Here is a 16,297-nt window from a genome sequence, read left to right as displayed (position 1 = left end):
GCGGAGAAAGTGAGAAAGATGCACTGGAGTGTGAATTCACTTATTGACTTATTGTTATTTTTGGCATTAGTGTTCCTGTCCATTTTTGCCTCATGTAGAACAGTCACTTTATGTGCTTTGCTGTTTGGAAAGACTCTTGATGATTGCAATGTTATTTGAGTCCTACTCTTCATGTGACCTTATGTCAAAGCTGTTGCGGCTATTGCGGGATTCAATTGATGGCTTTTTCCATGACAAGTGTTTCTGAAATGAGTTTTAAAAATGATGTCCATTTACATAATTTTTAAAAATGTACTGTCCATTCTACATGGAGGGATGTTTCCTTGGTTGAATGCTGTTAAAGCTCATTGTTCAATATTGTTTCAATAAATTCTGTCTTCTCCAGATCACAAGGAATACAACACCAATGTACAGGACACCAGAAATGATAGACTTGTATTCAAATTTCCCAATTGGTGAAAAGCAGGACATTTGGGTAAGAAGTCTTTTTTCTTGCTTCATCATAGTTGCTCATGTCACAGTGAAACTGATTTTGCAGGCATTGTGTTAGTTTCTTGATTAGATGTCTTAGATCAAAATAAACTTTAGTATGGATTCTGTATCTAAATGTTAAACGAATGAGATGTACTGTGCAAGGATTTTTCCTGGATCAAACTTGACTTCTATTTGAGAGACAATGCTGAACTCTCTCCCATTTGGTAGAACTGTTGCCTAGGTGGAGCTTGCCACCATAAATCCAGAATACTTAGGGTCCTTAGATTCAAATTGCCTTTTGTGCCCTGCCATGCATATAATCCTGGGACAGCCTATGGCTGAGTTCAAAATGGTTATGTCCAGGTATGGAGTGTAGCTAAAATACTGACAGATATCAAGAATGAGAACAATCATCCATTCTGCAGAAAGCATCATTCATGCTTTCTGCAGAATGGATGATAAGCTGTTCACATTCACTAAAAAATCTGTTGTGAGAATTAGAGGTAAATATTAAATCCTCAGCTGCATAATGTTGCAGTACTGAAGTACTCTCCAGTACTGCAGTGCTTAACAACTCAGTTTGCAGAGGCATATGTCAAGCTGTTCAGTTCTTACCTGTATCAGCAATGTATCAAAAGACAAATTGAGAAAATGTAATTCTTGTGCTTTAAAAAAAAATTTATGGAATCTTGGAACTTCATTCAGTGTATTAAATTGGTTGCAAGATGTTGTGGAAACTCTTGTTCAGTTTCTACAGCTGTTGGTGATGTCCTTGTGGCATGTGAAGAAACACAAATGAAACACATTTTTTCTGACTGTTTGGTCTCTTAACGTGCATTAAATACTGTCAGCCTGAGCCAGGATTACAGAATCACTAGGTTGGAAGAGACCTTCAAGATCATCAAAACTAACCCATGCCCTAACACCTCAACTAAACCATGGCACTGAGTGCCACATCCAGTTTTTTTTAAACACATCCAGGGATCGTGACTCCACCACCTCCCTGGGCAAACCATTTCTGCGCTTGGTGCAGCTTGAGACTGTGTCCTCTGATTCTGTCAGCTCCTGCCTGGAGAAAGAGACCAACCCCCACCTGACCACAGGCACCTTTCAGGGAGTTGTAGAGAAGTTGTAAGGTCATCTCTGAATCTCCTTTTCTCCAGATGAAATAACCCCAGCTCCCTCAGCCATTCCTCCTAGGCCTGTTCCCAGCCCCACACCGGCCTTGTTGCCTCCTCTGGACACGCTCAAGTGTCTCAAGGTCCTTCCCAAACTGAGGGCCCAGAGCTGGACACAGCACTCGAGGTGTGGCCTCACCAGCGCCAGTACAGGGGCAGAATGACCTCCCTGCTCCTGCTGGCCACACTATTCCTGACACAGGCCAGGAGCCATTGGCCTTCCTGGCCCCCAGGGCACACTGCTGGCTCATGTCCAGCCGGCTGTGGATCAGCACCCCCAGGTCCCTTTCTGCCTGGGCCCTGTCCAGCCACACCATCCCCAGCCTATAATGCTGCAGGGGGTTATTGTGGCCAAAGTGCAGGACTTGGCACTTGGACTTATTAAACTTCATGTTATTGGACTCTGCCCATCCATCCAACTGTTCCAGCTCTCTCTTCAGAGCCCTCCCACCTTCCAGTGGATACACACACACTCCCAGCTTAGTGTCATCTGCAAATTTGCTAATGAAAGACTCAATACCCTCATCCATGTCCTCAGTAAAAATATTGAACAGGACTGGCCCCAGCACAGACCCCTGAGGGACACCCCTGGTGACTGGCCCCAGCTGCATGCAGCACCATTCCCCAGAACTCTCTGGGCCCAGCCATGCAGCCAGTTCCCAATCCAGCAAGGAGTGCTCCTGTCCAAGCCCTGGGCTGCCAGCTTGTCCAGTAATGTGCTGTGGGACACAGTGTCAAAGGCCTTGCTGAAGTTCAAACAGACAACATCCACAGCCTTTCCTGCATCCACCAGGCAGGTCACCTGGTCATAAAAGGAGACCAGGCTGGTCAAACATGACCCCTCCATGTGGCTGGGTCTGATATCCTGGCCATCCTGTAGATGCTGCATGATGACACTCAGTATGAACTGTTCCATTACCTTGCCAGGTACTGGGGTCAGGCTAACTGGCCTATAATTACCAGGATCCTCCTTCCCACCCTTTTTTGTGATTGGGCGTCACACTGGCCAGCTTCCAGCCATCTGGAACCTCCCCAGTGAGCCAGGACTGATGGTAAATGATGGAGAGGCTTTGCAAACTCATCTGCCAGCTCCCTCCTCACCCTGGGATGGCCCATCTGGGCCCATAGATTTATGAACATCAGTGGCTCAGCAGTTCTCTCATGGTGTCCTCCTGGACAACAGGGGGACTATTCTGCTCCCTGACACCATCTGCCAACCCAGGGGGACAGTTGTCCTGAGGACAAGCCATCTTCCCTGTAAAGATGAAAGCAAGGAAGGTGTTAAGCACTTCCACCTTCTCCTCATCTGCAGTTACTGAGTTCCCTTCCACATCCAGTAGATAACAAAGATTGGTCTTACCCTTCCTTTTGCCATTAATATATTTATAAAAACATTTTTTATTGTCCTTTGTAGTGGTTGCCAAACTAATTTCGAACTGAACTTTTCCCTCCCTAACTTTTTTTCTACATGCTCTAGCAACCCCCTAAAATACTTGCTGAGACACCTGACCCTCCTTCCAAAGATGATACATCCTCTTTTCATTCATAAGTTCCTTCCAAACCTTGTTGTCCATTCAGGTTTGTCTTACTAATGTCCAGTCAAAAACAAAACTAGAAATGTGTTTAATAAAAGCCTCACTCAAAAGGGTAATTGCAGTTTGTTTTTTTTTTTTAATAACTCTGTATATGTTAGTGTTAACATGGTCTCCTGTTTTGGCAAGACCTGTTTCATTTACCATACCTGAGTTGGAACGTACTGTTCTGTATTTTTTCCTTTATGCTTTGGATTCAATAAAAATATAAAAGTATTTGGCAGTAGAATATGGTCCTGTCTCTGGAAGCATAAATGATTTGTATTTTGTGCTTAGGATAAAAAAACCAATTTTTCAAAGAAAGCAAGTAGAGTGATTAACACTCTTGAGTCTGTGTGTTTATCATTGCGTGAGCTTAAAAACAAAGGAAGTAATGCTGTCTTAAAACAGTAGAACTGATGAAAAGTTATTATCAACCACACTGACTCCACAATGGGAATGTGGTGAGGTGTCATTATAAGTCCAGAGTTTCTTAGACTTGGCTGACTGGTTTCTGTACATTTCCCACCTAAGTCTAAAGATCAGAAAATAAACACTAAATCCAAATGTTTTAGCTACTTGTTTTCAAAATTAATGTGAATTCCTAAATTCAGATTCAACTAAGTGACAGGCTGTTCCTTGTCAAGTGATTTTTCTCCATGCTAGAAGGCCCTTCATACCCTCTCACTCTCAAAGACTTCTGAAAAAGCAAAGGAGTGGACTTTGGAAATGTTTGTTAAGGAGCAAAATTTCAAAGCTGGGTTCTCCTAACCAATATCTAATTAAAAATTTTTAATGGTCCATGCGAGGCATCCTGCAGCTTTTAATTCAATGTGAGCTGAACAATCTCTTCAGGTTTCATTTAGTTTAATTTGACTTAATTTTACTTTGGTCTAATATCTGTGTCATCCTGCAGCTGTACTGTAGAACTTTAGTGTGCTGCTTGTTGCCTGAAGCTAGTTAGGGGAAAAATAACAATATTTTCATTTGTTCCAAACAATCCTACCCCTTCCTTGTCCCCAAACGCTATCTGAAATTTTTAAAAACCCCACTCTCACCTTAAGGAAGATTTAAATTAGTTGCTGGTAAAGGACCAGTAGCAGGTCAAAAAATTACTCCTAGCTATTTTTGATTGCTTTCTTGTTCTGCTTTTTTACCTTCTGGCATATGAGTGTTCAGATGGATCTGGGTAACTTCTGTAGAAGGGCTGTGCAGCTTTGGGACAACGTTCCAAGGGAATGGGCTCTTATGTCAAGTGTAGCAGTGCTGAGGCTGTATGGATGATGTTGGCTTTGAGGACTTGTAATGCTGTAACTGAGATTACCTTCTATCCAAATTGAATGACAGTGTTTAAAACAGCCAAAATTTATCACAGTTACAATCCTAAGTTACAGGTAGAACAGAGGAAATGAAAAACATTCTCCAGCAATTGAAGCAAAAATCAAATCTGAGTGGCCTGTCTGTTTCCTGTGTGTTCAGCTGGTTGCCTTGGAGCTTTTCTCTCCTGTGTGGCTGTGGGTGCTCTCTCCTGATGCGCAGAGTGTCTTCGACTCTCTGGGAGACACTCTCTGGGAGACACTCTCTGGGAGAAAGTACAGGGAGTACTTTCATTCCTATACCTGAATGATGATCTACTTTGTGAGCAAGTGTTTTGTGGAAGAGTAGATGGTATGTTCTGTACTGCCCTGCTTGATTAGTTAGTGTGGACTGTATGATGCTACACATTACAGAGTTTTTTTCCACAGCCTGACAGAAATGTGCAAGAATATACAGAATTAACATATGTACTTTATTTCTGGTCCTGGTCCTCAAAGTATTTTGGATTAACTAAATCCCTACACCTCAGAGACTTGAATAACTTTCAGACCTTAGAAGCTCTTGGGATAAATTGAGAACCAAAGGCAGTTGGAGATCATGCACACAGAGGGCTAGAGGCACTGGGCAGTTTTCTTAGGGAACATCTTCAATGGATTGCTTAATTTGTGAGGGCTATAAAGGCTCAAATGCTTAAGTAACTATTCATACTGGGGTTCAGAAGAAACTTAGAGGAGGAATTTTTCAACTCATTGTGCCAACAGTTACGTGGAGGCATTGGGCGCTTTATAATCAAACTTTTATAGGTCAAATGGAACATGTTTCTGTTATGATATTACAATTCTGCCAGCATATTTAATATCTTAATTGATTTGAAAACACATGTATCAATTTACACTTACTTCAGTAACAGTTTCAGTTACGCTAGCCAGTACTTAACACCTGGATTTTTCAGAGATTAGAATTCAGAGCTGACTTCTGTCTTTGTTAGTTGTTGTCTTCTCAGGTTACAAAAAAATCTCAAGTTGGACACAGGAAGGAACTTGAAAGTCCCCAGGATGTAGTAGTCCAGCTTTTGTGATTTTTGAGGCTTAAATAAACTTGTCATAAAATGATCTTAAATTTTATTTGTTCCAAGAGTTGAATAGCCATCTGACTGTAGGGAATAAAGGGACTGTCATTTTGGCTTATTTTCCTCAGACCTTTATCAGAAGATGCGTTTTAGAGAGAGTGTTGTTTGTCTCCCTAGAGTTATTTAAGCAATTTGCTTAACACTTACATAATCATCTGGCTTTTTTACATCTGGCTGTATTGCATAACAACATATCTAAGTTAGAGTAAATTCTGTCTTGACAAATAAAATGTGTCTCCTTGCAGCACAGGATGGAGATAGGAAATAAAACTGGTGAAACTTTTTTTGAAAGAATAATCCTGCTCTTGAACATGTTCAGTATGGCAAGACTACTCATTTTTGTATGCTTTGAAATTCATAAAATGAATTTCTTGTAATGATTTCTAAATGATTTTTTAAAAATTGACAAGAATAGTTTTCCCAAATGACAAGTGATAGGACAAGAGGAAATGGCCTCAAGTTGCAAAGGGGATGTTGAGGTCGGATGTTAGAAAAGATTTCTTCACTGTAAGGGTTATTGTGCACTGGAAGAGGCTGTCCAGTGCAGTGGTTGAGTGCTTGAGTTGCCATCCATGGAGGCATTTAAAAGATGTGTAGATATGGTACTGAGGGACATGGTTCAGTGGTGGATTTGGCAGTGCTGAGTTAACCTCTGCAACTGAGGATTGTCAAGATCTTCTCCAGCCTAAAGGTCCCCATGATGCAGTATTTCTGTTTACCTCTGTAGGCTCTGGGCTGTATCCTGTACTTGCTATGCTTTAGGCAACACCCATTTGAAGATGGAGCTAAACTTCGCATAGTCAATGGCAAATATGTCATCCCACAAAATGACACCCGCTACTCTGTGTTTCATGATCTCATTCGTAAGTTTACAGTGTTATTTTATTCGTTGTCTTTGTGGATACATGTTGTTATTAACAGTTGTTTTACTGATAGTTGAATGTTATTGATATGTGAAGATGAAAAAGGTAAACTGCATCAACTTCTTATTTTACTAATAATCCTAATTGATTATAGAAAAATTATGAAATTTTATGTGAAAGTTACTTTTTTAGTTTCCTTTAAGTGTCTTGCCTGATATCTGAATTAGTCTATTGAAACAACTGGTGTTTTGATTTGGTTTCTTTGAACTTGATTAGAAAATTGTTTGCTTCAGGTTTCAGATAGGTTACTGGAAATACTAATTATTGTTCCAGAAATGTATCTGACTGCAATAGTATTAGACACAAAGTTACCTCTGATGTTCTTTATTAACTGATCCCAAGGTGTATTCTTTGAAATATTATTGATTCTATGTAGTGTTGTTTTTTCTCATGAATACTATTATGAGAAATACATTTGGATATTGATTTGGTAGTTTCTCCACTCTGTTCAGGTGTTTGCTTATTGCACTGGAATGTATTGAAAATTATTATCAGCTGGGAGAAAAGCTTTTAAGGGTTTGATACATTGTCTGGATCTCCTTTTTTTTTAGGCTCTACTCTGAAAGTGAACCCAGAGGAGAGATTGTCAATCACTGAACTTGTGAACCAACTGCAGGAGATTGCAGCAGCTAGGAATGTCAATCCTAAATCCCCCATCACAGAGGTAAAATGTCTAAGGAGTATAATTGATTAGGCCTCCTTTTTGTCCTCTGCAGTGTATGTGCATTTAGTAAAAGATTTCAGAGCAGGTCCCCTGTTTGTTCATATTTTGAAAACTTTGCACTGATTTATTTTGAAGTTCAGTTGAATTGGTCAGTATCACTCGTAGGATCTTTGAAAATATTCCCTTTAAAGCACAGAGACCTTAAGAGAAATTTAGTATTTCTTACTGCTTTTTGAAAATCTTTTCATCCTCTTGGTTTAATCTTTAGTACGCTAGCATTCTGTTTGACATGCTGTGTTCTATCATAATTAACTTGCACAGAAAAGTTATGTATATGAGGACTCCTCTTACACTAACTTGAAACCACTTAGGCCTCTCCTGTTTAATGCTTAATTTGCATTAATTAGTGTATCTTAACTTTCTTTGGCTTTGTCCTGAGGTTTAGTTTGCTTGTTCTCACCAAGGAGCAGTAATTTGCCAAGCATAGCAAGATGGCTAAATTAGCAAGAAAATTCTCATCTGGAGTGTTATTCTCCTCAGCTCCTGGAGCAGAATGGAGGCTATGGAAACAATGCTCAGCCTCGGACATCTGTGACATCTGTTTCGCAGAGCTCCAAGCCTGCAGGGCAGCTCAACAATATGTACAATGCAGGTATGTTCAAAAAGAGATGTCATTTTAGTATAAAGACAATTGCATATCTTCCATGGGGGAAAAAAAGTAATTTGGGGATTTTAGATATTTTGCTCTAGTTCTAGCTATTTGGTATTTATATCATTGCTTCTAGCCTTGTATTTTTTTTTTCAAGGTTTGTTTTATGTTGATATGCAAGTATGAATTTCTCAAGTTCATTGCTGTGCAAGATAAAAATTATGTTTCCTATGGAAAACAATTTAAAGTGCACTATTGACCCGTAGAGGCAGGAGTGTTGACATAAGCGAACTAAAACTTGATGAAAGTGTGGTTAGGAGAAGCAGTAATGATCTAACAAATAAGAGCTGTAGAGGAAGAGTCTTCAGGTTATGACAAACAGGTGAAAATAGCTTATTTTGTACCCTGAAATTTTTTTATTAAATGAGGTAAAGATATTTGAAAGTGCATTCTCTAAAGAGCCACGTTTAATAGGAGTTTGAATTTAAACTTTGGTTCTGTATTTTAATTGAAATGTTGTTACCTTGTGGCAGAAGGTACTGAAATCAGGACATAGCCTGAGTTTGTGTTTTACACTGAATTTCTGAGGTAAAAAAAGCGACAGTTGCCTCTGCTTTTCAAGAGGAACTATTTAACATCAGACGTGTTATAACATAAAAAGATAGCAGCTATTTGCGGTGTGTTCTTATCACTTTATGTTAAAATGGGCTTAATGTCTGGCTGAATACAGAGAGCTTAATAAAGAAATGCAGGAGAAATTGTAGGGATATTCTGGCTATGGACCACAGTAGTTCAGTAATGCTTGGAACTTGCTGACCTCGTATGTCTTTATTTTAGGCTGCAAAAAGCCTGTATGAGGAAGAAATACTTCCATAAGCACCTGGGTCTACCTGTCTTGTTTTCTCTCCTGCCCAAAAAGACCTTGAAGCCCGATCTAATCAAGAAACTAACACACGATATTTTGAAGTGCATCTGACAGTGACAGTAGTCTAAAGCTATTTAGTTTTTCACTTCCAGAAGAACCATGTATGACAGCCTCAAAGGAAAAAGGCAGCATTTAGTCTAATGGGTATCCAGTCAGTACTTTCAGGAACAGCTGTAGCTGGTGCTGCCTTGAATCCAGCTAATTATGGAAATATTATCCAGGCCAGACTTCAGGAGAGGGTTGCACTGTAGGATGTCAGTGGTGAAGAGGAAGAGATGGGGTTCCATCTGAGAAAAACAGTTGTTGGATTAGCATAACTAAATGGAATCAAAAAAAGGTCTCCAAAATGACACAATTCAAAGCTGACATAGTTAGTCTGTAGAAATAGGTAATCCAGAGTATGTTCAGTTGAAAATGCTTAATAGAGTAAAGAAAATAAGCTTAATAGTCTTATTTAGATCTGGTTTTCTACTATTCTTTCTGCACCCATATTAACTATTATATCTGAATATGGAGCACTTCAATTAGTGTAGAAGATATCAAGGAACTATATTGTATTCAGTTTTCCTTCTAGCTTGATATTTCTTGCTTGATATTAATTATGATGAACTGTCAATGAGACAAGGGATATTAATTTTCCAGGGGAAATGTTAAAATTGGGTAGCATTTATTGCACTAGTTACGTGTATATCAATTTCTGGGATAGAATCCAACATCCTAATGCAATTAAAATCAGAATTCTGTCTGGCCATCTGTTTTGTGCAAGAATGCCTACTGTTTGTTGTATACAATCATATTAATAGGTATATTGTGCTGTGATATTGTGCTATCTGGGATGTTGTGCTTAAAACTTAAGCTTAACTATGCCAGCTGCTTCTGAAGCCCTGTATTAAAATGTGTCTACTGGAGATGATTAAGTAGATCTGCTTATGATAAGCTGCACTTTAGAAACTGGTACTAAAGAAAGGCAATGTTTGCATTGACGCTATGAAGCATATGCCTTACTTCCAGAATTTTCTACCTTGTTTTCTCATAACTACAGACAGCAAATTAAGCAATGTGTTAGGTATATCACTGGTACTTCCTGACTGCTGGAAGTGCTATTTTTTTTGCATAGGTCATAGTTAAGGAGAACTTTAGAACTGCGAGCCTTACAGCAAGGTGTAGCCTGTATGTGCATTCACTTCCTTCCAGCTTCATAGGCAACATAGTTTAAGTCATATCCTGAAATGGGCTCCATAATAAAGTACAATTATTTTTATTCAACTACTCTAGGCCTGACCGTTGCGGAATGTGACCAGACTTATGGAGGGTTCTTTGATATTCTGAGGGGTGGAACAGAGCGATTTTTCACTAATATTAAGGATACATCTTCTAAAGTTATCCAGTCTGTGGCCAAGTGAGTAAAAAAAAAATACAAAAAATAAAAAATTGTGCTGATAAGAGTTCTAAATGAAGGCACGGAGTTTACTCCAGAAATGGTATATTCAGCATATTTGTCCAAGTTTGAGCTGTTATAATTGATAGCTACTCCCTGAGATTTTATGTATGATATTAATACAGAAGTTACTTCAACAGTCATGTACTAGAATTGAGAATGTTGCAGTAAAGAGCCTGTCTGTAAGTACTACTTGCCCTACTGTAAATACTGAAAACTTTTGAGACATGAGCAGGTGGGGGCTGAAGCAGCATGGAGAATTGAATTATTAGATAGGGCCTTCATGAATAAAAGAGGAATTAAAAAGATGGAGTGGTGAAATGTACAAATCAAGAGAATAGATGTGAGAAGGGGAAAATACCTGCAGGGAAATAAGCTCATCAGTTTGGTTTCCAGGTGGAATTCTATGTCTTCAAGACAGTGTGAGAGGCACTCTTTGTCTCCTGTGCCCTGTATTGCATGTATGAATACTCTCATGTTTAGAGGTATATGTTTTCGGATTCGTATTGTGTGATTTTTTTTTTTTTTTTCTGATCAGGTTATCAGTCCCATTTCAAATAATTCTATTACCTCCTTATGACCAATATTAACCAGTCTGTACAATTTATACATTTTAGCTCATAATAAAATTCTATGCAGTGTTAAAGAGTTTTCTTAGTTCTAAGAAATTAAGAGCTAAATTTTCTTAGTTTTAAGAAACTAAGAGTTCTAAGTAAGAGCAGGTAAGTCACTACTGAATACTTTGAATTAGACCCTCCAAAAGAATACTGAACGATAAGTCTCACTGTAGGCTTTGTATTCCTTTAGATATTGTGTTACAGCTTGTGAAATATGTTTCTTCATATATTATTCATTATTCATATGATTACATATGTAGGTTTTTTTTCAAAATTCAAGTGTTACTTGTGCATAATACTGCTCTAAAGTATTTATAATGGTCAGATAAGTTAGATTTGTAGATACTGCACCTCTGTATCCACTTCAAGTGTGTTTTTAGCTGTTGGCTCTTATGCTTAGTCTGTTAAAACTTCTAAATATGGCTTAGGAAGGCCAGGTCCTCTATTTCTTAAAAGTTGCAAAAGCTGCACTGCTGTGGTTTGTCCTTAAGCATTCTATAGAAGTAACTGGGACAGTGGCATTAAACTTTTCTCCCTGGAAAAACCACATGGACAGACACAGGGCAGGGAGGTGTACAAGGAGAACAAGCTGTTGCATGATGAAAAGCAGTTTTGACAAAGTTACAAGCCTTACTTTCCCATGGCTGTGTGTTAGATTTTACTGTGTTTTTATTGTACACTACATCCATCTGAAGTACTACTACACTTCATTTTCTTATTCTCTTGCCTCCACATGACTTTCTGGGTGCACCTTCATCACTTAGTTATGTTTGAAGCAGTTTTCTCTTCCTGCTCTTGCAAGTGGTTTCTTCCTTAAAGGCTGTAAGTTTAGTCACTTTTTTGAATTTCATCTTGCGCAGTTTTTCCCTTTTCTAGCAATGGATTAGGACTGTCTAAAATTGTCTTTTTAATGTGGAGTGGCTTATGCTGTGCCTACACCTTATTTTTATTTCTCTTACCTTACAGATGTGTGTAGCTTTTTGCTTTGTGTGATTTCCTTTGCTTCCATAGTAAGTGTAGTGGGCAAGGAATAAAACAGTAACTGTACATCCAGCCACATCTGCAGAGCTCATCTAGCAACTTCTGAAGTACTGGACAGTGAGTACTTGCTGTCTGAAAAGATTCTGTTCAGTTCTCATGCTCTTCTCTACAACTGTTTGTTTAGATTATGGTGACTGCCCAAAATAAGTCTTGCATCTGTCTTATTGTTGAGACTTAGTATGCCTCTTCTTAGTTGCTAGTTAGTGTTCTGTGGCTGAACACAACAGCTTACTGCATGGCTTGTGGAATTTACTAAATATTAGTGAAAGGAGAACTCACTACTTTTACCTCATTTGTTGAAATTACAGTAAGTCACATATAGATGTTTACTAGAACTGAGTATCTTGAAAATGTAATTGTTTGATCTCATACTAGTTTGTAGCTTTTAATGGGAGGGTACATAGCCTTTTGTCGTATCCAAATAAGATCAATTAGCCAGAGACCTTTTCGAGCTACAGAGGAATACACATTTACGTGGACTATGGTGGGTTGACAGAGGGCTGTCAGACAGCGTATGCTATGTCCCAAGATTGATCATGAGGAGGTCAGTCCCTCTCAGATGTTTTGGACTCAGTTGGTTGAATTAGGGTTTTGTTTAGGTGACTATTGACCATCGCCTTTGACACAATATGTGAAACGGTCAAATTTTTGTTTAAGTTCTGTACTATCATAAGCAAATTTTGGTTTTGTGGAGCACCCTCTGTCTCCATACAACTCGGTTCTTTTCCTGTGTTATCTGAGTGGATTTAGTCATTGGGCTGAGGAATGGGAAGAAAAGAGGAAATGCTCCAAGCATGTAGTTCTGCTAGTGAGAATCAGTTACTTTAATACTTATTTTTCCAGTGACTGAAAGACAAACTCTCTCCACTTTTAATTTACCAATATTATTTAACAGCCTTGAGTTGTGTAGTTCTCCTTCTTTGTATTGCCTTTTATTTTGAATCCTTGCTGTATGTAACAGTGAAATGGTAAAATATGAACTAACATGACCAATACTTACTGTTCTGTAGAGCCTAAGGTAGACTTAAGTCCTTTAGTATTTTAACATTGCTAGCATTTGAAATTCACTGTTCTACTGAGAGTCCCACCACTGGGCTTGTGCATTTTTAAACTGTGTTTTAATCAAGCTGAATTGTTAATTCTTTGTTTGCATCTGCTATAGGGTATGTCTGTTTCTGTCATATTCATTCTCTGCCTTCACAAACTTGTGTTGCGGATATAGCTGGTACAATCGGCGATGTGAGAATACCTCTTCTGCTGTTGCATCTTTGACTGCCTTTCCAAAACTCTTCAACCAACATAAGAAGCAGACATTCTGGAAAAATTAAAATGTCTCTTCTTTGTCATGCATTTTCCTCACCCCACTTAATCACTTTTGGATTCTATCATTTCATTAGGTAGGCTCTCTCCTTCCTACTTATCATTGCTTTTTTGAATTACAGGATTACTTCCTTTGTCTGCAGACAGACTTCTATCTTGCTGAATCCAAACTACAGTGTAAGATTTAAGTATTTTGTTGGTGTGAGAAAAAAACTTATTTTTTTCTTTTCTGTAGCTGTCTTTAGCTTGATTCTGATTTTGGTCTCTTATTAGTCCTAATAAATGATAAAATCTGAGAACTGAAACACATTACAGGGTGCTTGGAACAGGAGAGTAAATAAGGACTATCTTCATTGTCCCATAGTCCACCTCAGTTGCAAGTGTCACAACCTCTGTTGCAGGTTCAGGTCAGGCAGACGCAGCAGCTTATAGATACAGGCGAGAGGACAAAGAGCAATGGAGGTTCAGCCCTCTTGTTACAAACTGCCTTAAAAGCAAGTACCAGGGTGGAGATGGAGAAGATATGCATTGCTTTGTGAAGTGGCAGCATCTGCACAGACAGGAGCCTCGATCTAGCTGATGTGCTCTTTTTTTGGGTACCAGTTTTTATGCTTATTGAGGTCTGCATCCATACAGGTTACAAAAAATATAGCTAAATGTTTTAAGGATCAAATCTTCACTGGTATTGAAAACAGCAGGCAAAACTTGTGATCAGTATTCATTTGCTTTGTCAGAACAATCTCTTTTGCTGAAAAGATTATAATGTAGCAATCTAGGAACAATTAGCTACCTTTTATGCTTGCTTTCTTGGCTTTTAAGGTGATTTTGTTTCTTGTTTAATATTTTATTTCATGGATATTTGCATTGCACTAGGTAGTTGCATGATTAATTCAGTTTCATGAAGGAAAACCAAGTGGGAACAGATTGATGTGAATTTTATTGCTGTTTTTCTTCCTAGATTTTAAAAAATAAAGTGAAAAAAAGATGGATAGATATTTTTTTCCATCTTGTAAGTGTAGAGATGTCTGGAGGAAGATTGCTTAGTGTTAGGACAGTATTTAATTTAATGGTTTATATGCTCACATTGTAGCTGTGCTGGTTAGTCTGTCATTCTTAGTTCTTTATCATCTTCAGTTGTTAGTAAAGAGATGGTACTATTGTAGAATTTTGTTCTGTATGTTATCTTGTTTATTTTGTGAGTTTAGTTGCTAATTTATTTCCATTGTTTTTAATTTGTTGGAATGGTCTTTTGTTTATTACTTATGGTCTTTAGGTGCATCTAGTCTCTGGCAAGAATGATAATGCCAACCGTTTACACAGTGAGAAGTTTTTAACATGTGGTTAGAACTTGTTATTTTTGCTTTGGTATTTATTCTGCAAAATCAGAATTCATGTCTTACTTGCTTCATTTCATAGAATCAAACAGTAGTTTTGAGTGAAAGCAGCATCTGATTCTAACCCCTGAGCAGTGGGGAAGCACACCTTCAACTAGACCAGACTAGTATCCATCTGCTCTCTTTCAGTTTAATGCCATTCCTTCATATCCTGCTGTCATTACATGCCCTTGCAAAAAGTCCCTCTCCAGCTTTCTTGGAGGCCTCCATCAGATATTGTAAGGAAATAACCCCCTGCCTCCATACAGAGACTAGACTAGTCTAGTCCTGTCCCACAGTGAAGTACACCCAGTTTTGAAGAAGTCTGTATCATCAAATAAGTACCAAATGTTGGAGTCATATCATACTTTTTTTTTTGAGTTTAATTAGACCCTTAAAAACACAGAGACTTTTCCCATATTGAACCACAGGCTGAAAACACTTCATGTATGTCTATGTTTGCATGCTTTTCTTCTGTTATAACCTGCCAGCAAAACTGCTATCTAAATGAAATTTTTGCTTAAGGGTTAAGGGTATGAAAGGAAAGACCTTATTTGTGATTTTTAGTCAGAGAATTTTATCTTGAAATGCATAGGAATGTTTAAACAATGTGAAGAATACATGCTTTTTTCACCTTCTTACTGTTTAAAGAAATCTCAGTTACCATTATGACATACAACACTCTGCTGAAAACGGAGTACCTTGTGTTCAGGTCTTACCACTGAAATAGCTGTGAAATCTTCAGAATAAAGTTCAGTGAATTCAAGGATATAGTGATTTTTTTGAGACTTGTGTTAATTTTACAGTTAAGAAGCTTCATTTTAATTAAAATTATGCAGAAATTCTGAAGCTTTTTCAGTGTAATAGTCACATACTTGGAATACTCCTACTAAATATAGAGCTTAAGTTGACTATGCTGTGCTCTGTTGTTGACATACTAAATTGCGCTCTTACATCTGTGTGTGTGCGATGAGATCTATGCTCCTAATGTTGCTTTTTAATTTAGACAAATGTAAAAACCAAAGCTCAGTTGAGTGGTGTTGTTAGTAAGAAGTCATTATCTGAAAGTCTTCCCAAGGGAATGGGTGTGAGTACTGTTGGTTTTTTGCTCTGAATAATTTTGTGCCAATGTTACAAGTTGCTGCTTAACCTTGGTGTTACAGTGTTGAAGGGATAATGGTTCTGTGTTCTACAGCTGCAGTATTAGTTGGCCCTTTACCTTGATACCAAAAAAATATTGCTATTAGAATGATTACATGTTTTCTTACTTGAAACTGTTGGATTAATCCAGAAATAGCATTTGACTCTTCTCATCTCTGTAAAGGGCTACAGCCATCACAAGTTTTAGTAAGCAATCGTTATTAGCTCTGAATGTAAATTTCTGCCTTAATTGGTTTGGCTGCAGCAGGATTACCACCTGAGCTTACATGATGAAATATGTCCTTCCAAAGGTGCAAAAATTTTTGAAATTGTGCCCATTTGTGTATGTCCTTATGCAAGGTTTCTCAAGGCTGAGGGTTTTGTTGATATTTTTTTTTTAGTGCTATGTCTAGTGAGACTCAAACTCCCTTGTGGTTTTAGTTTGAGACAGTGAGTTGTTATCATTGCTAGGACACTGATTATGCCATTCTGCATAAATACTGTTAAATGGCATTGCATACAGGAGATTTTTCTTCTC

General features: G+C 38.3%; 1 protein-coding gene across 2 annotated transcripts in view; it reads left to right on the top strand.

The window, feature by feature from the left end:
• The window catches only part of GAK (cyclin G associated kinase), a 67,177-nt gene that overhangs the window by 13,568 nt on the left and 37,312 nt on the right, over nt 1–16,297 (top strand). For both annotated transcript variants that reach the window (XM_058043481.1, XM_058043480.1), the window contains exons 7-11: nt 386–475; nt 6,397–6,532; nt 7,144–7,256; nt 7,797–7,908; nt 10,106–10,229. In XM_058043481.1, the coding sequence (XP_057899464.1) occupies nt 386–475; nt 6,397–6,532; nt 7,144–7,256; nt 7,797–7,908; nt 10,106–10,229 (575 nt within the window). The remainder of the gene's footprint in view (nt 1–385; nt 476–6,396; nt 6,533–7,143; nt 7,257–7,796; nt 7,909–10,105; nt 10,230–16,297) is intronic.

Source organism: Melospiza georgiana, chromosome Z (assembly GCF_028018845.1).
Source record: "Melospiza georgiana isolate bMelGeo1 chromosome Z, bMelGeo1.pri, whole genome shotgun sequence".
In the NCBI taxonomy this organism is placed as follows: Eukaryota; Metazoa; Chordata; class Aves; order Passeriformes; family Passerellidae; genus Melospiza; species Melospiza georgiana.
The sequence above is the reverse complement of the archived record's forward strand: the minus strand, read 5'-3'. Positions and strand labels throughout refer to the sequence as shown.